At 52.9% G+C, this 20,038-nt stretch overlaps 1 protein-coding gene across 3 annotated transcripts; it reads left to right on the top strand.

The window, feature by feature from the left end:
- The first annotated feature begins 7,752 nt into the window (after positions 1-7,752).
- On the top strand, positions 7,753-19,966 carry GNG13 (G protein subunit gamma 13). Of its 3 annotated transcripts, none has more exons than XM_043523439.1 (3): positions 7,753-7,904; positions 14,659-14,804; positions 19,495-19,966. In XM_043523439.1, the coding sequence occupies exons 2-3, from the start codon at positions 14,707-14,709 to the stop codon at positions 19,598-19,600; spliced, it is 204 nt and encodes a 67-aa protein (XP_043379374.1). In that variant the 5' UTR covers positions 7,753-7,904; positions 14,659-14,706; the 3' UTR covers positions 19,601-19,966. The 3 variants fall into 3 exon arrangements, with proteins under 3 accessions (XP_043379374.1, XP_037765834.1, XP_027676868.1); XM_037909906.2 differs by lacking the exon at positions 7,753-7,904 and adding an exon at positions 7,922-8,321; XM_027821067.3 differs by lacking the exon at positions 7,753-7,904 and adding an exon at positions 10,896-10,960.
- Positions 19,967-20,038: the final 72 nt, after the last annotated feature.

The raw sequence follows: 20,038 nt of genomic DNA, 5'->3' as shown, positions 1-20,038 counted from the left end.
AATTGGACCATGTGTGAAGGATGGATGAAGGCATTGGGCTGGGACTCCGGTGATTTGGGGTCATTTCCCAGCTCTGCCAGGGAATATTTGGGCCCCACAACTGTGGGGAAGTCACTGAAGCTGGTCCTCAGTTCCCCCAGTGTAAAATAATATCTCATTTCTCCCTCCCTTAGTCTGCCTTCTCTGTTTAGACTGTAAGCTTTTCAGGGACCGGCCTGCCTCATTCTATTGGTCTGTCCAGCACCTCGCCCTGAAGGGCTGTAATCGCAGGGAGGGTCTGGGGGCAATACGGTAATCCTAACGCATTTACTTTCCATTATTGTGGTGTTAGTTAAAGACTCTCTCAATGAACCAGAGGCACACATCAGTACCTTTCTTCCAGCTGCCTGCCAGAAATATAATTTTTAATAAATTGGACTAAGCAACTAACCAGCAGCTCGTTGCTGGCTGCCAGATTAACAGATGGCCCACAATCATTAATATTACAAAACTTCAGGAGTTCATAATTCCCTAATCTATAAAGCTGGGCCTGCAATCTGCCAGGTCTGGGCCAGAAGCGTTTGCTGGGGTGATGCCCCCCAGCTGGGGATATTCCTCTGTAAAACTGACTTTTTTGACCAGCTGAAGAATTTGGCACGTCTGATATTTCAATGTGAGCAGGTGGACAGATCCGTGTGCTGGGGCCAGGCCAACAGATGGGTGGCAATTGTGCATGATGCTAAAGAAAGGGACGTATGCTCCTCCAAAGTACCCCAAGGGAGGGCTATTTAGTCTGATGGGAAGCTGAACTTCCACGACGTACCAGTCTTGATTCACGGTACAGAGCAGCAGATGCCTCGTGATTTATTAATGCTTAGCTGCCACATAGCTGTTTTCAGCCATCGGTCTCAACGTGTTTTGCAGAGGCGGGCAGCATAGCTTCATTTTACGGATGGGAGAAACAGAGAAGCAAAGAAGTGAAGTGACTTGCCCAACGTCAGCTAACAGGCCAGGGTCAGAGCCAGGCACAGGGCCCATGACTCGTGAGTTCCTGTCCAGTGGCCCCTGCTGCTTCTCGGGAAAATCTACACAGAAAAGCTGAACTTCCCTTGCTGTCAGCCCCCCGCACCCATTTACCTTGCTGGCAAAGCTGTCAGAGGAGATGCTCAGTGCATTGGCTGCCGCAGCTGGTGCTGCAGCATTCTTGATTCCCCGTTGCTTCTAAGCGAGAGGGTAAACAGAGCCCCAGGCCAGTCCAAAGCCAATGACGTCATCCCTAACAAAGCTCTCTTCTAAAGGGGCTTTCTGGGCTCTGCTGCAGATGTGCCTAGCCCTGTTTAGCTGCCACTACAGTCAGATGTCGGAAAAGACAAGAAAATCCAATAACCCACCTTCAGCGTCATTTTGTCGTGAACCCCCCAATCCTGTCCCAGAACTGTTTGGAGAGGCGGCACGAGGAGCTTACGATTGATGTCAACGGCTCAGTAAGCTGGTATTTCTGAAGCCAGTATCGCTGACCTCTTTAAGCAACATGTGGTGTCGTTTAGAAAAACGCAGTGCACCAGCGAGAGCGAGGAGCCCAACATCACGGAGTGAGAGTCCCAAAGAAAAGCCCAGTGTTGGTGTCACAATAAAAACGAATCAGCTCTCTTTAAGAGAAAGCATGGCTTCATTATGTAGGTCTAGTGAGGCCCCCTCCAAACCCCACCCCTGAAATAAACAAATCAACCAACTAACTAAAGAAAGAAACTCACCCCTGCTCCCTAAGAGTTTTCTCCCTGAAAAGGGAAAAGCACCGGAGGCTCCAGGTTGGCTACAAAGAACGTGCCAGAAACTTCGGCTTCCACTAGGGCTGTTGCTGTTGTTTTTATCTGGCAGGCGCGCAGAGGCGAGGTGATGGGGGGGCGGGAGGAGGGAGCACAGGGACAGCAGCCCAGTGCTGGCGCCCCAAAGAAAGAGGTGCTGGAGCTCTTCCGTTGGTGCCCTGCGGCCACTAGTCCGGCTTGACTTACTTGTGGGCAGCAAAAGCAGAGAAGCAGGGGCACTATCCTCCCGCCAGGCCTGTGCAGAGGTAAAGGATCATGGGGGGACGGGGGTGCAATGAAGTGCGGAACCTCGTCCCCCTCCCTTGGCCAGCTCTGAGCGGAAACCTGGCAACCGCCACCTCCCATCCCGGCCATGCCTGAGTCAGCAGCAGGAGCCAGCCTCTCGCACAGGAGGTAACAGGCTGGGGCACCTGCCAGTGCTGCAGGCTGGGAAGGGGAGGCCCCAACATTTCCCCAGCCCTGAGTGGGGCAGCAGCAGGGAGAGGGGCTGCAGCCTGAATGCCAGGGCTTTCCATTGGTCGGGGATGCCGGGACTCCAGCCTGTTGCCTCCTGAGTGGGCACTGGGTCCCTGGCTGCAGGGCTGCCACGTCAGGCACCGCCCGGAGAGATGGTGCAGGCTTCTGGCTCTCCCCTCAGAGCTGGCCGGGCAAGCCTGGGCCCCTTGCCCTCTCCCCTGACATTGCACCAGAGACACCGGGCTGTCAGGCTGGCGCTCAGGAAAAGAGGGCCTCATCATAACGAGAGCAAGAGAGGACTTGGGACTGGTGCCCAGAAGATGGTCCTGTCACCAGTGTGAGCAAGCCCTGATGGCCTTATAAAAAGGACAGAAGTTAAAAAGCTGAAACCAACTGCCAAGGGCTTCGGCATGATATTTGTGACGCCTCAGAAAGGGTTAAGCTGCTAACGGCTGTGGCATGCCCTCGAGGTCAAGATTAGCCAAAGAGAGTTTGCCCCAATGCTGTGATATTGATAAATTGATTTGTCTCGGAGAACATGGGTAGTGGATTAGCTGAGTCCCTGGACTGCAGTGGAATTCTCCTTCCCTGCTCGCTGGTGAATTACTCCCTTAGTCTTCATACAAGTCCTTGACAATTTTTCAAGTCCCTGGAATACTTTTAACAGGGGACATGGTGCCCAAAGAGGCAGACGCTATGGCCGGGAAGGAGCATCCAGTGAACAAATGGCCTGCAGAGGCTGGTTCAGTGACGCCAGTGCAGATTGGCCCAATATTGTCCCCTTTGGACTCCAGCTCTGCCCCAGCAAAGATGATGCATGTGGTGCCTTCCCCTCTGTTGTCATGAAAAGAACGGCCCAAGGGAGGCATAGGCCAGCCGTTTCTGAACGGCATCATTTCTGTTCAACGGTTTTGTGGAAATTTTGAACATCAGTTAACAAAAATGTCAGGATTTCCAGCGAAAATGTTCTTGGAAATTAAGTTCTGGATGCTGAGCAGCAACCAGACTGAGAACCTGCCTCAGGGCCTAACGCAGAGATTTCAGCAGGAGGAGTCACTGTTAGGCCAGAGGAAAGAGCACAGTGAGACCCCCCGAGTGGGCATTGTGTGTGTATTGAGAGGTACACAGCCTGAGCCCCACGATGGAGCAAGAAACCCCCATCTTTTCCTCCCCAGTCCTCACAGCAGCCCCACAAGCCTGACTTGCCAGGTCAGTATAATTCAAGTAGAGTGACGCCTTCTGGCGGGACTGCTGGCTTTCGTTCTTACAGCGGCCGGCTGGCTAGCCCCTCTCTGCTCGCCCTTTCCTTGTGTGCCTTGACCATCAACTCCAAACTGAACCAGTCCAAGGCGCTTAGCCCGTTTTTTCTGAGACCTGAGCGACGGTTTTGCTGCCTGTAAAAACACAGCTCGTACTGCGGTTTGAAGGCAGACTTGGTTCTGTCTTTGGTTCCCATCAGCTGAGTCTGCACTGGTCAAATGAGCAGCGACTCCCCAGGGACTCACCTAAAGTTCTTTCGATTTGACAGGCAGCGGATGGAGCCCGCAAGGGACTTTGTCCATAATGGACGTACAGTACCTGCCAACAGCAAATACCCTGGCGCCCACATTGATTTGGAGCTGGAAATGTATCGGCCTTGACGAGAAAGCACGGGCTGCTGGAGAACCGTCAAGAGCCATTAGCCACACGCACACGCTGCCCTGTCCCTATGCATGCTGACTCCCATTACCAGCTGTGCTCTCTTACACGCGCACGGAGTTTAAGCTCTTGCCGTCCTTTACCTCGGCATTGAGCCCTTACTAATTTTCGTGCCCCCTTTCAATGGGTTCGTGCAGCCGTGTGGCTCGTGCAAGGCGCCAGCTTGGCCGCGCTGGCTCCGCTTCGCCCCCCAGCACAGACACCAGCAGCAGGCTCTGTAGCGTCCCACTGGGCTCGGCATGGGCCTGGGGGGGTCGCCTGCACCAGTGAGATGATAGTGCTGTCACCATGGCCCATTGTCCGTGGCGTCGCTTCTTGGCTTCTCCCCACATGCCCGGCAAAAGCGGGGGGTGCGAGGGGGCACCTCAGTGCCAAATGTTGTGAACGCTGTGACGTGACTGATCTGGCACCTCGGCCAGCTTGGCAATAGAGGGCTCGTGTAGTGACTAGGAAGTGGGTGGTATCCCTTTAAACAGTTTGGGAGCTTCCTAGTGGGGCTCCCCACCGTCCATCGCAGACACCCCCCAGACCCGAACGAAGCAGCGGTGTTGCTCGGCCACCTGTGCGGCTCTGTGTAGGGCTGGTAAAACTGGAACTCAGCCGTGTCTGTGTGGCGTCTTCACATGAATGCTGCACAACGGCTGGATGGCGCCACTCGGGCCAGGTTGAAGAGAGAGCGGTTAGAGAAGCGGGCAGAGACGGAAGCACGTGAAAGCGTGGACATCCGGCAACTAGCCCTGCTCCCAGGTGAGGCCGTCACACGAGAACGAGCGCCACACGCGGGTGCTACTGGCAACACTGTAATTACCAGCCACGTTATAGCACTGCCGAGACGGGGACTCTGTGGTGGGACATGCTGGGCAAACACAGAGAGAGAGCCAGGCCGGAGAAGGGGGAAACAGAAGCAATGAGAGAGCAGGGCCTTGCCCAAGGTCACCCAGCAGCGCTGGGGCATGGAACCCAGGTGTCCTGACACCCAATCCAGTGCCCTCTCGACTGGTTCTCAAAGAAAATGTCACTCTTGAGCATTGGGAGCTCTTAGTTTCCTCCTCGGCCATCTCCTCCAGCCAGCCCTGCCGCTGATCATTCAGCTTGCTACTCGCAAGGCCCTGCTGATTTCAGCTGGCTCCACCTTGAGCGAAAATGCTTGACACGGAATGGAGTAACAAAAAGCATGGCCCATACCATCGAGCAGCATAATGCTAGAACAGTCCTCTGTCGCTTCTTGGCCAGCTGGGGTGGTGCACATTTTGGTTCACTGCAAAGGGGTTGGGCAGGGCGCCTGTTACACCTGCCTCCACTGCATAAGCAACAACCCAGTGCCTCAGCCAATCTGGCGCTCCTCCGCACCCCTGCTGGCTCCCTGGCCAAAGCCCAGGCTTGCTCGCTGAGCTTCTCAGCCAAGCTCAGCCCTGCCCCGACCCGGTTCTTTGTCCCAGTCTCTTTGCCAAGCGAGTCGCAGTCACCTTTGAGCTCAGACTGACTGATCTGGTGGCCCCCTCTGACCTTAAAAAATCTATGAATCCGTCGCCTCCCAACTCCCAATCTCCCACCCGCCAGTCTCCTGGCCCAATCTCCACCCCCTCCGCCCCGCAAACTCCCGGTCTCCCACCCCAGGCTCCTTGTTCCAGTCGAATTCCGCCCCGTCGCCCCAGCCGTCTGGCTCTGTGTTCAAATCAGGCAGCTTTCTCCTGACTGCTCTGGGCGTCAGCAGAGGGAAGCACTGAGTGCACAGCACAGACACGGTCCCTGCTCCCCGGTTCGGGGCCCAGCCTCGGCTTGGCCCACAGCCGCCCAGCCCTGCAACGTCCTGCTCAGCCCCGGACAGAGTCTTCTGTGTCCAGCTGCAAAGCTGTGGGATGTTACAGCTCAGTAGTCCTTGTTCCACAGCATGGGCACGCTGGAGCTTTTCAAAGGATTTTTTTTTTTTAAAAAAAATGGGCAAAACAATCTGTTTTTCACTCGCCTCCGTCTTGGAAACAGCTGGACCGTTTGGGCTGAATGTTTGCAAACCATGAGGCAGCGGCCCAGCCAGCATGGAAACATTTCAGCCCAAACAGGTGAAAACTGGCACCGTTACAAGTAACTGAAAACACGGGGTTGTCACAGGCAGTATCAGGCAACCTTACCAACAGGCAGTAGCTGCCAGCCTGGCCTAGAATACAAACCGCTGAGACGGGGTAATTTCCCTGTACTCAGACACTTACTGTGTGTGCCATGTGCTCGAAGCAGGGTACAGCCAACGGGATGTGTATGGGCAGGTAAGGGTTTCATAGAATCATAGAATCTCAGGGTTGGAAGGGACCTCAGGAGGTTTCGTTCGTGGTTCATGACCACTGCTGGCTGCAGTTTAAAACCCAAGTCTAATGCGGCAGCGATGAGGCGCAAACGGCAGGAGAATGGCCGCATGACCAGGCTCTTAGCCGCTGGCTTGGGCATGGCCACTGGCCACCGGTCTGAGATGGAAGGGACAGGGACTGGGAAAGAGCTCCTGAGTGGAGCCAACAATACACCTGTGAGCTCAGCTGGGGGCCTTAGACAGGGGCCGCCAGCGTATCAGGGTGAAAGAATGAAACGCTCGTCATATGATACCGGGCACTTGGGGAGCAGCTTTCAGCCCAGGCTTTCAGTGTCATTATTATTATCCGTTCTATTGCGCTTTATACCCGACGCGCTCCAAGCGTGGAAACAAACAAACCAACCCCCTCAGTGAATTAAGACGTGGAAGGCGCCTGGCAGGTTGGTAAAGAGACGTGGAAGGCGCCTGGCAGGTTGGTAAATAGACGTGGAAGGCGCCTGGCAGGTTGGTAAAGAGACGTGTTTTACAGCTGGGAACCTGAAGAGGGGAAGTGACTTGCTCTGGGTTCAAGAGGACACCCTAGTTCTAGCTACTAGCCCATACTCTCTTCCAGCACACAGCATAGTCTCGAATCCCAGTCGTCTAGTCGAGACCATCGTGCAGAGGGGGGGCCACCCTGGGGCTCCAGAGCCACACGCGGCTCCTCAGAAGTTAATATGCGGCTCCTTGTACAGGCCCCGACTCGACTCCGGGAATGGAGCTACAAGCGCCAACTTGCCAATGTGCCGGGGGGCGCTCACTGCTCAACCCCTGGCTCTGCCACAGGCCCTGCCCCGACTCCACCCCTTCCCGCGCCCTCCCCTGAGCCAGCCATGCCCTCGGGCCCCCCTCCCCGGAGCCTCCTGCACACCACAAAACAGCTCACTGGAGGGGCTGCTAGTGGGCGGGAGGCGCTGGGAGCGGGGCGTGGGGGAGCTGATGGGGGGCTGCTGACGTGTTACTGTGGCTCTCTGGCCATGGCCACTAGTAAATTCTGGCTCTTTCTCAGGCTCAGGTTGGCCACCCCCCAATGGTGCCTCGACACTCGACTTTCACACGTCTTCCACGACGGCGACACTACATTTAGCTGGGTGGGATTATTCTAGTTTTTGTTTCACGGTAATTAAACCAGGGACCCTGTTCGTTACTTTAATGCTTAGCAGTTTAGCTACCTTGATTTTCAGAGGGGGGTTGGGGTTTTTCAATCCGCCGGCATTTCTGTTACGGCTCCGCTTCTCGTTTGACTTCGTTTAAACCTGTAACGTCGCCATTTCGTTCTGCTGGCGACGGGGCTCGCTCGGCTTCCTGGATGTGCCAGCAGTCGGCACAGACCCGCGCCGGAGACAGCCCGACGGCTCTTGCGCCACTTGCGTGAAGGGCTCCGGGGCCAAGCCGGCAGTGGGACTAGAGTTTCGGTTGGTTGTTTAATAACTCAGCACACACTTAGCAGGCGATCTTGTGCAAGGGATCCAGCAAAGCCTGAGGCATGATCGCTGTGTGTGAGCGGTGCAGTAACGACTGTATTCCACCGTGTTATTCTACTCGAGCATCTCTTGGGGGCCCCTGATCCCTTAGGGAGACAATTAAGGCACCAGGCTTCGGCAGAGGTAACTATGGGATCCAAACAGGAGCTGTTACTGTCAGCGGCTGTCAACAGGAGACGGACTGGTCAAGAGCCGTTCTCCAGCACAGAGGGCATTGGCGCGATCAGCACAGGAGCCAGGGACACAGGCTGGCTGGCGCTCGGCTTAGCTCAGTACCAAACCGCTAAACAGCAAAATCCTCTGGGGTGGGGTGGGGGAAAAGACGGTCTCATTATCCCGCTCGGCGCTGTGTCTGAGGCAGCTGGCCTGGCTGCACATTAATAGCTTACGCTGAGGATTGGCGATTGTTAACAGGGAGGAGAGCTTTAGCTGGATCCATGCTGGTAAAGGGCCACTGAGTCCCGCTGAGCCAGTGGAGGACGCATCCTTTAGGGGGGACCTGCACTTTTTTCCCCTCCCGGTTACATATTTTCTTACAAGGTAGGTGGCTGATTTCATTTGTTTGTTTGAAAAGCAGCACGACAAAGGCGTTGGCAGGGGAGGGAAGAGGAATTATTCTCCCCCCCCCCCACTCCCTCCAGGGGAAGAGATTAAATCAAAGCTGCCTTGTGTGCCTTGCTATTGATTTGCCTGCATCCCTTTGGAACAACAGCAGGGACACGCATCTGCTGCTCGCTGGCACCGGCGGGGAGCTTGCGTCTGCGGCGTGTCGGAAAAGTCTGGGGCGATGGGACGTGCCCCGCACAACCGGCCCTTTGCAGCTGCGGCCTGGGACTCGCGTCTCAGTCTCGGTCACACTGCGTTGCCGTTCTTTTGAAAAGCCGGGGTCTTCGTGCAGTCCCGCCTGGGAAGCTCTGTTGGGGGATGGGAGGGGGGTGTATGTGTGTGTTTGAAGTTAGCCATGTGCGGCCTCTCGGTGATGCTCTGTTGGCATCCCTGCGGCAGGTGGAGGTTTCCGAGGGGCCTGTTGGCGTTTGCCGTCACGGTAGAGGAACGTGATTGGCAAGACATGCTCCGCGTACCCCCGAAAGCTTGTCTTGCTCACCAGCCGAAGTTGGTCCACTAAAAGCTGTTACCGCGTCACGCTCACCAGCGGGGACGTCAGTATCAGGGCCAAAACATTATAAGCCTAATATTGTAAGCGAGACGCCGAGGCTAAGGTCAGGGCAGCTCTCGCCCTTTGGCTGCCCGGGGCGAGAGTGTGTGGCGTTGAGGGGGCAGGGTCAGCTGGAGGCTAGACGTGGGGAGACAGTGAGGGGGGTGTGTGTGTGTGTCCGGGTGAGCGCACACCTCATGCTGCTGCATCCATGCAGCCCAGCTAAGACAGCCCCCTCCCCCCCGGGCCGTGGCCCCCCTGCTGGAGAATGCAGGGGGGGGGGGGGGGGGCTGAACATTGTGGCCGCTCCGCAGGGTTGCTTTAGGTCTTTTGGGGCAAGGGCCACATACATGGGGCTAGATTGCGAAGCAGAGCAGAGGCAGATGGACAAATACCACCGAGCACCGGGGCTGCCGCAGGTTAGGGGAGGAGCGGAACGGAGCTGATGGGTCTGACCACCTACCAAACCCCGCTCTGACGAGTTCCCTCCTGCCCGCTGCCCCCTCGCTCTCCTTTAAGGTGCCTGCATCCCAACGCTCGCTGGCGCACTGACTCTTAGCCCGGGGTGGGGGTGGGGGGGTGATCTCTGCGGCCGCCCCCCCTCCCCCCGACTGGATTATTGGAACTGGCGTCAGAGGCTTTGATGCCCAAGTGCCCGCCTGCTCTAGCAGCATGAACGGTTTCTTGCAATGCTGCCAGGCTGGGCATTACCTGCTGCTTTCCACACCCTGCTGGAGGCTGCCCAGAGGGACAAACCGGGACCAGGGTAGATCGAGCTGGATGGGGACCACCCTGCCCACCTGCCTTGGCCATTGCCCACCGCAGCTCGGCTTGACAGCAAAGTGCAGCAGGGACCCACTGGGGCCAGCCAGCCATTGGGGCTGAGGTGTTAAACAGAGGGGCCTTGCCCAGAGAAAAGTCTTAGGTCAGGGGCTTGCGGCTTCTGGCCCCTTCCTCAGACGTGAAAAAGCTTGGCTTATCACGGGCTCATTGTGGCATTCGGTGCCAGGACTTCCAGGGTCTCAGCTGGACTCTGTTATGGACTTGCTGGGTAACCTTAGGCCATGTCAATGCTCTGTGCCTTGATTTCCCCCGCTGTGAAATAGGGACAAGAATACTTTCTGCCTCATCTTTGCAAAGAGCTAGAGCTGCCAGGCGCAGCATGAGAGCGAGACCGACATTGCAGTGTGCATGCCCTTTGGCTTCCTTCCCCCCGTTTCTATTTTCTGTGATTTTTTTCCCTTCCTTGCTCCCCTTTAAATTCTCTTCTCTCCCCAATCTATCCCTTCCCATTCTCCTCTCAGCCTCTCCGGTCCATCACTGCCCACCTCTTGCCTCATGCCCCTTGCTCTCACCAGTGCTTCTAGCGTTAAGCACATGTCAACTGGCGTTAGCTGGCAAGGGGCAGTCGATGTTGGAAACCTGACCAGCGCTGGATGTTCAAGTAACAGGGATCGCCCCGAATCAGCTCACTATGCTGCTCAGTGGGGACAATCCTGCCAGGCCCAGTCAAGCCTATGAACCCAACTGCAAAAGCCTGCAGTGAACCCTCAGTGTATATCGACCTCAAACCAAACCCCGGCCCTGACTCTGATCTCACTTACATCCGTGTAAAACAGGAGTAACTCATTGTCTTCATGGATGTTAGCCTGACCTCCACCCTTGTGCAAGGGTCAATGACTTCTTTGTGAAGGCAACATTTGTCTTGGTCTCTTTACTCAGGGACTGCGTCCCACCTGCTCACCCTTCTGACAACCTAGCAGCACAGATAATGTATTCCCCCGCCATCACACAGGCTGCATTTATAGTGGCCAAGTGATTACGTGCCACACTCCACCTAAGGGCATCATAGAATCTAAATCGCAATCAAAGCTGACCTGGTTCTCCCGGTTACTTATTTGAATGTTAATGCTTCCGGCAGCGTATGCAAAGCACAAAACCTGCTAGCCCACGCTATAAAATGAGAAGCTCTTGTGTTATTTATGCCGCTGCTTAGCTCTGACTTTGGTGGATTCGTGCAAAGGTAGGTGTGGGGCTGCTGTTGCGATGCGGAGACAAATGCAATAGCCAGTGGGCAGCGGGACAGGCCTATATGCTTCACTGTGGGTATGATACTCTTTACAGTAGGGGCCAGATTGGGAGACGGGCAGGGTCTTCCCCGGCAGGTACACTTTGTACCTGCAAAGTTGTATTTAGAATTGAATTGCAGGAGCAAACTCGGATTGTTTGCACCTCTACCCAATGCAGGGAGAAGGGCAAATATTCCATTTGGTGCCTGCGGGTTCATTGGTGCAGGCAGATTGCACCTTTGAACAGGGAGGCTGGGCCTCAGACCCCTGAAATTGCACCTCTACAGGTACCCCAGAGTCTGGAGTCCCCAGCTGCTGCTGGAACCTTTAATTTCGAGGTGGCAGGAGGAAATGGGAACCGGACTTGGAAAGAGCTGGTAGGCGGAGAGTGAGCAAGACGACTGAGGAAATTGGTATTTGTTAAGGCGCTTTTCACCTTTAGTTCACCGGCTAGGACTCAGGTTTGGCTGGTGTTAGACAAGTTGTTCTCGTCTGGTGGCTGTTTGGTATTGGCTTGAGAGGATTTGATTTTTACCAGTAAATACTGATAAACGTCAATTTCACCACACACACTAAAGAGGGGAGAACTATACAATATTTCCATCCATGAGGATGGAAATGTACAAAGAGGCGAAGTAAGAAAAATGCTCTGAGAGAAGGTTTCAGAGTTTGATTTTTAGCATCTTTACTTTGTATATTTTGACATGTGATATTGAGCATTTGTGGTTGAACAGTTAAAGCTTTCATTTTTGGAATCGCAGCATCCACCGTCATTGAACAATTGGCTGCCCCTCCCCAGCCCTTGTCTGACCTTCCTCCCAGAATTTCCCTCAACGGTGAAAATTCAAATAGATAAAAATCTAAACATACAAATTGATACGATCCATCCAAATCATCGCAAACAAGAATCAAATTCTGCCAAGCCCACCTGTGTGCAATGAGTTGGTCTCAGGGCAGTTCCTAGTAATATGGAGAGCTGTCCACATCACCGAACCATCACTGTGACAACTGGCACTTCATACCGCCCAGAGAAATGATATGTGCATATTGAACCCCACTGGAAGACCTAATAGGGGGAGCCTGCAGGTCAGGCCTGAAGCATGTTGGTAGGACAGAGTGTGAGGGACGTTTGCCCTGCAGCTGCTTGAGGCACAGCAGAGAACCAGGGCCGTCAAGCCAGCACCTTTCAGCTGCACTATCTGTGCCCAATTTAATATAAATGTGACCAAGGTAGACTTGTGAGATGGGGTTCAGAGCTTTCAGTGTCTCATGCACAACAAACAGGTCAATAGACAGAGAGAACAAGGTTTTTATACACCCCCTCCCCCCCCACGGGACTCCCTGCTTAGTAAAATGATACAAAATGGATCATTCTGTTAATTGTACGACCAATGGGCCAGATCCGCAGCGCATGTAAATTGCTGCAGCTCCACTAAAGTGAATGTTGCTTGACTGATTGACAACACAGCAGCTAAGGGTCTGGCCCAGCGTTTGCAACCATAGCCAGATTCTGATAGCTTTACTTGTGCTGAATAGCGCCTTACTCCAGCCGAAGTCCCACTGACTTCCGTGAGGCTACGTGTAATGTATGACTCAGGCTAAGGGTACCAGAATCTGGCCCTTAAAGTCCTATTAGATCCAGGAGTCGTCTCTGAACCATTCCTTGCATGCTCTGCAGGAAAGCAATGCTTTTTTCCCTTTGGGGCTTCAAAAGGGTCTCATGGGCTTGTGACGCACCAGGAGAATGCTAGGTGAGGCAGACAGCAAACTAACGAACCCGCTACGTTTTATAACAACAAACTCGATGGGTTCTATCTCCATGTTGGAATCAGGCCCCTGAGAGTCAAGGACAAGAAAGGTATTTGAGAGCCCCACTCCCATTGAAATTAATGGGAGATAGGTGTTCAAATACCTATGAGGACCTGGGCCAAAGTGACACAGGAAGTCTGTGGCAGAATTAGGCGTAAGTGCCAGGCCTACACCCTATCCACGGGACTATCTTTCTTCCAGCCTACCTGCCTTGTTAGAGATTAGACACTAGGAAGCTGTGCTCAGCTGTGTTTGCCAACAGCCAACCGTTAGAATGGCCTAGCCTGTCTCCGGTGGTGGGACCTCCTCTGTGTCCACTGGCAGATTAGCCCTATGCCCAGGGACTCCCAAACTTGGCTCGGAGATTTATCGAGCATTCTTTCCTCTGACCCAGGGCCTCTCCCCAGCTGTCTGAAAGCCCCTCACACGAAATTGGTCTTTCCTCTCATATCCAGACTTAGTGGGTATCTGCATGTGTAGCCCCAGCGACTCGCCCAAATCAGAACATTGGTGGGTCTCTCCCAGGTATCCAAAAGGAAGCCTTCCCCAGGCTCACTGAGGAAGAATGGTGTTTGGTTGGTCTCCCCTGGAAGTCACTCGTTGCATCTCTCTTAGTTAACCCTTCCCTTTCCGAATCCCAGGTTGTTTATATTCAGATGCCACGTGTAAGTGTTGTCCTAATACCCGAGACAAGTACATTTGGCTCTTCTCTGACCCCGAGACACACAATGCCAGGAGCTTCTCAGTCAGCAGGATCTGGGCCTGGTTTCATCCAGGGAAGGCAGGACTCAGAATGAAGGGGCTGTGGTTAGCAACTACCATGTGTCCAACCCACTTTGGAGCTTAGCCCGCTGTCAGACTACTCCTGAAAGGCAGATATTTACATCAAGGCTAAATCCTTCATTCCCATCGGTCAGGAACAGCTGCCAGCTCTCCCTCCCCATGCAGCACTCAAAAAGATTTGTTAGTCAAATGATAATGCCATCTGATGCACTATGCAAATTGCAGCGGGGAAGGGGATCAACGTGGGGGAGAATTACTTTCAAATGAACACACCAGCCCGACCTAGTTCCTTAGTGGTAGCCTCAGACTGAGCAGCAGCCACAGCAGGGACCCTTGATGCATGGGAGGGACCCCTGGTATGATGCAGTTGCATCATAGAAAGAAGAGAGTGAAGGGCAACAGCTGTTAAACGATGGTGCAGCTCTGGCCTAAGAGTTTAGAGAGGTGGAGCTGGGTGGCAGTGAAGGAGCTGCAAACAATGAGCCCCTGGTAAAGGTCTGGAAGGACATCTAAGGGCATGGCAGGAGCAGATTTGGGGGGGCGGGAAGTCAGTGCCAGGGACCACAATGAAGGGTAGCCAAAGCTCAGCTTCCTGGCATCACCTCGCTGACCATTTGCAACCCACAGTGGAGACGACAGCCAGAGTCCGTGGAGAATGCACGGTGAATATGCCGAAGGGGGGATTCTGCATCAGCAGATCCTAATTCCCAGGTTGCGAGTTCATTTTGTTTGAACTCTTATGGCAGGGCTACGTGGGGAGCCACCATCACCGGGTAACCATTACGCCCATTACACCCAACAGGTCCCAGGCAAAGGGGCGGGCTGCACAGAAAGCCTTGATGCATTCTTGACAAGCCACTTCACCTGTGAACGGCAGGGCAGAGCTCTTTCCCAGAGAATGGACACACCCGTAGGAAAGCTCATTTCCAACGGCCGTCCAACACGGACGTGTTCAGCCATGAAGGGCTAGAGTGGGAGGGAACGAGCTACAACCAACACATCTGAGGAGGAACGGGCTTTGGGAGTATTAACGAGCGTAAATTTGCCTTTGTTTTTTCAGCCCAGGTTGCTTCCACATTAGAAAGGACATTCGTTAAGACCTGCCACCATGGATGAATGGGACCTCCCGCAGTGGAAGAAGGAAGTAGACAGCCTGAAATACCAACTGGCTTACAAGAGGGAGATGTCTTCTAAAACAATACCTGAGTGAGTCAATGCTTTCCCCTGGCCCCTTCTGGCGGCCGTTCAGTAGTCCACATGGAACGAGTTGGTGGGTCTCAGATCAAGGCCTAGTGGATATACGCCCTCATCTCAAACAGGTCACTCTAGCAGGCACACTGGACCACACTGATATAAACTGGAGTAGCTCCTTTCAGATCAATGGAGCCGTGCTGATATGCACTAGCTGAGAATCTTGCTCTCTCTGTCAGCAGCCTCAGCAGAAAGGCTAAAGATGAGACAGACTCCGAGACAAGAAAACCCCTCTAGGTGCTCTGCATAGTTAGGAGGAGTGAGGTGCATTGGCAGGCCCTGCGGGAAGCGGGCCCTGCTGCTGGCCCCGCATAGGACAGCGGACTCCAGGGTCTTGAATCCAGCGCCCTTTGCCAGAAATAAATTGGCATCAAGAAGACCAGGCCAGCAGGAAAGATTTGCCCAGGATAAGGGATACGCTAGGTTAACATATGTCTGCACCTAACTTTAGTTTAGCTCTGTTTTAGCCATGATTGGGTTGGATCAGCTGTTTCTCAGTTCTTTCCCCCTGGATTAGAAAGCAAAGGACCCTTCCCCTTTGGTGACCTGCTCATGAGGTGGTGGTAGCTTGCAGGGTTCCTGCTTTAGTCCATATTTAATGGTGGCCATGCACCCCTCACCGCTCAGCAGGCCTGCAGATAGCGCTCCCTGCAGAGCCGGGCTGGAAGTGCACCTAGAAACATTACTTCCCCTCTCCGCACCCACAGCCTGGATAAGTGCATGTACAACAGAGTCGTGCCAAATACATGTGCAAAGGCAGGCATCTGCCGGTGCAAGAGAGAGGGAGCTGCCACTGAATTTGCATTTACCTTTGAAAATCTGCACTGTCAGGTGCTTTCGTATTATAAAACTTATTGCATTGGGGACAACTCCATAGTGCATGTGGCAGGACCTATTCCATTCTAGGCATCTCTCCTGTCTTCTGGAAAATTCATACAACTTAATGACATTGTAAAGTTCCAAATCTTTGTAGTGTTGTGCAAATTCTCTTGAGAAAGGAGCCTTGCACTGTTCATTTAAGCCCTGGTAGCTCTAAGAATCCAACTCAAGACCTATCTAGATAGCAGAAGTGCCGTCCCAACTGCTCCCAGACTGGTGTTCCCATAGCATCAGATGCAGCTGCCTTTGCATCATCCTCTGCCCCACAGAAAGCTCCCACCCCTTCGGGCTTTGAGATTGCTCCCCACAGAGGGATGCTGAGAAATCTCTCACCTGTTACATCAGCAGCTCCAAATCCTCAAACAAACATGGAGCCTGCCCAGAAAACGAGAGAAACAACAAAGGCTGGGCTCTTTTTATTTGCCGTGGGGTTTCTGAGCTGCTATGGGGGTTATGTGTTTATTGAAAGCTGAGATTCGCACAGACTCACCTGACTCTGGGACGGGGGCTTTAAAAACAAAATACCAAATATTGAGAAAGCCGGCAACACTGCAACCTCTAGCTGAAGTGTGGAGGGGTGGGGGGCTAAATCGTTAGCAGAGATTTGAAAGTCCACACAGTCATGACCGTGCCCGGTGACTCACTTCCTGTGTGCTGCTAAGGTTGCAATCCTTCCAGGTCTCCAGTCACAAAGCCAGCTCACTGTCCTCCTTCAACACCCTCTTTAAAACTCTCCTCTGCTGTGAAGCCTACAACAAATGTTACAGTGGTTAGGCAACTGGTGTGTTGCGATCACTGCCCATCACGTTGACCTATATCATCTCATGGTTTCCTCATACTCCCCTGTCTGTCTGCATCCGTTTTCTCATCTTAGCCTAAGTTTGTGGCACGGACTTTTATGTTGTGTTTGTACTGCATCTCGCACATGGTCCTTGACTGGCGCTCCTCGGCACAATCAAATTATTAACAATCACCTTTAAGAATATAGTGAAACCTGCCCTAGAAACTCATCTGCAAAAGAAAAAAGCCGAGCCTGGTCTTTGCGGGATGAATAAATTTGCCGCAGGAACTTTGGGGCCCCTTTCAAGTGCTTGTTTATGAGACTGGCTATTGCACGTGGAGCCCTGAGTGTTGTTTCCACAAGAATAGAGACGGTGAGTGAGGTACTAATGTCAAACACCCGCTCACCTCCACCTGGTGTAGTCCCCAAATCCCCACCCCATAAGCGGCTGTAACAGCATATGACTGTGTCTCAGGCCTGGAACAACAGCGGGGCTGGAAGTTAGAAGGGAGGTGCTTTGCTGGATGTTTGTGAGGGGGCAGGCCCGGAACAAAACGGGGAGCTGCGAGTCAGGAAGGAGCTGCACTGGCGGAGAGGCAGCAGCAGAGATGCGGCCGTGGGTTCAAGGACAGTGCAGGCTTACCGTGCCCCGCTCAGATCGGTACCGTCAGCACTTGAATAGTAACAGGTTTAACAGCAAAAGGCTGCAATCCAAACTCACACACCGGGCCCCGTTCTGACGGCGGGGGTCGTCTGAGCGCGCTGCGACAGTCCGGGCTGTGGGTGCTGGCCAGGGGAGGGTCACTGCCGAATGGCTGCAGAGACAACGCTCACAAGTTTAACAGCAGCTGCTTTCAAACGCGAGCTACAAAGCCTTGGCGAAATCTGAAGCGGGCCCAGCCCTGTGTGCTGAATACTTTTCCTCACCAGGCTGTGGAGGGAGAAATACAGATTACAGACTGATTAGTAGCTTGATTCGTCTCTCAAACCTTCCAACTGTGCCCCAGAATACAGCATTCTGGACGGTCATGAATATCAGGTGAAACCAAACGGTTCTGGTACCAGCGGCATCTCCAAATGATGCACTCTGGGAGGAGGATGGCAAATCTAGCAGAGGCCAGTGCTTTCCTGCGGGATGAAAGAAATGAGAGATGTTCATTAAAATGCGTTACATTGTTACAATCTCCTCCACAGCTTGGTTATAAAGACATTCAGCCCTGACCTGTCCTGTACACTTCAGCCTTTGTGTTTCACACTCTGGGCAGTGATCTTCCAAGCTTTAGAATACACTTGCTCGTATTAAAAAAAAAAAATTAATCTGATGGGTAACCCATTGCGCGTGTGAATGGCACAGTTCAAAGCCAAGGAGTTTTAAACCAGAGGTTCTCAAGCTGTGGTCTGCAGAAGGCTGACAGGTCACATGATGTTGACTCCTCATTTTCAGCTGCTAATTCACATTAGCAGAAATTCGGAGGACCTTAAATGCTTCAGGGCTGTTACTTTCCCATATAATCACTGTAGCCTGGAGGTGTTAGGTGATCGTGAATGAGAGGGGACCGTAGGTCCACGCCATCATGAATGGGAGTGAGGCATCCGAGAGAATCGCGTTATTAAAATGTGACCCACGCTGTGCTGTAGTGGAGGCAACCCCTTCTGGAAACAAAGTAGCTGAAAAATGATCTGCTCATTTGTCTTCTCCAGTTACCCGAGTCTGGGGTCTCCTGGTCACCGGAGGGCAACGGGGGCACCAACACCACTTAAGATGGTTCCCCAAACCGCTCTGCTCCAGGTGGCAACTTTCAAAGAGCTTAAAGCTGCAAAGCTCTCTAGGATCTTTTGGGATGCAAGGCTCTTTTTACTGAAAAAATAGCGTACAGTTGTAACTGAGCCTGTTGCTACCGCCCGTTCAGGAGGATGTGTGACCTCAGAGACCTGGGGACGTGATTTGCCTAACACTGTAAAACTCGTAACAGAACCTTTTATGCCTGTAGCTTCTGCAGTTATGCCAGATCCCCAACATGAAGGCACCAGATCAGCGTGGGGGGGGGGGGGGAAGTGGGTGTACATGCATCCATGTGCCTGATCACTGCGGGTGTGGATGTGGGAGCCACAGAATCTCAGCTCCACACACATACACAAACACACGGCAGATACGCTGCTGCTTCTGTCAACAAAGAGGTGGAAGCCACCCACCTTCCCTCCCCGTGATCCCTCATAGATCTGGCTATGGGAACAGGTCACATGCCCAGGGTCTGAAGCTCACGCAGAGACCTGCCACCCCACACTTCTCTGTGCTCTGCCTCCGACAGGCTACACCCTTTGGGTAAGTGGGGGAGAGTAAGGAGGAGGAGGGGCGTAGTCAGCAAGACACGTGAAAGGGAAGATACACTGAAAAGTAAGAGAAGTGAAGTCAGGACAGAAAGTTGTAAGTGTAGCTGAACACGGTGCCAGGAGTCCTGGGGGCAGCTCACCCACTCAGACATCCCAAGGGCAGCCTGCTGAGACTAGGTGCGAGGGACGGACAAAACTAAAGAGCCAAATATAGCCTCAAAAGGCAAGAACCGCTGCTCACCTGCTAAGTTTCCTGCTCCCAACACCACAGAACAGCCCACAGGGCTTCGCCACCACCCTGGACAACGCTGTGTGCTGCGTCCGATTCAGCTTACTCCAACGGCATTGGGAAACTCAGAGTCTGGGCGTTGAGGGTTTAGCGTTAGAGAAGGTGGGACGGCTGGGTTCTCTTCACAGTCACACTCCTGACTCTCTGTGTAGCCGTGGGCAATCTGGTTAGCCCCCTGGTCTTTTGAGGATACTAGTATTTTACCTACCTGACAGGACGGCCGACTGAGAGATGCCATGGGGACGCTAAGTATCATTACTGCATAACGATGAAAAGAAACATTCTAGCTCCACTTCAGCCAGAATAAGACCACGAGAAACGTACAGAGCCATTTAACTGCCCCGCCTCTCCCCTCTTCTCTGTAGGTTGATGAAGTGGATAGAAGATAGCATTCCAGAAGACCCATTTCTGAATCCAGAGCTGATGAAAAGCAACCCTTGGGTGGAAAAAGGAAAATGTACCATACTCTAATGTACCTAAATCCAACTTCACTCCCAAGCGGCCGTGGCTGACAAAATGGCTTCCTCCTGAGATATTCAAGTTTGCATTAACTCTGAATGTAAATTTTTTTTATTAGTTTCCTAATATGACTAACTGTACAAACACTATCCTCATCTTGTCTTATTATTTTTATTAGTAGAAGCAATTCTTTTTTATACTGAAAAAGCACATGCCATAAGAGTAAATTGGTAAGAGATGCAATGTATTGGAGAATGGCTGATTAGCAGCATCAGAATGGGGACTTGAAAAGCAATGTCAAACAACGGGCGGAAGCTCTCTCTTGATTAATCCTGTAGTTTTCAATTAAGCTTGAGCTTAACTATGCTTCTGTGAACCTCACAGAGCCTTTGTAAAAGAAAAACACTTTTATAAAAAAAATTTCAATACTTTTTTGTATATTGTAGAATA

This window comes from Chelonia mydas, chromosome 10 (genome assembly GCF_015237465.2).
Source record: "Chelonia mydas isolate rCheMyd1 chromosome 10, rCheMyd1.pri.v2, whole genome shotgun sequence".
Taxonomy (NCBI): domain Eukaryota; kingdom Metazoa; phylum Chordata; order Testudines; family Cheloniidae; genus Chelonia; species Chelonia mydas.
This window is presented reverse-complemented; position numbering and strand designations above follow the sequence as displayed.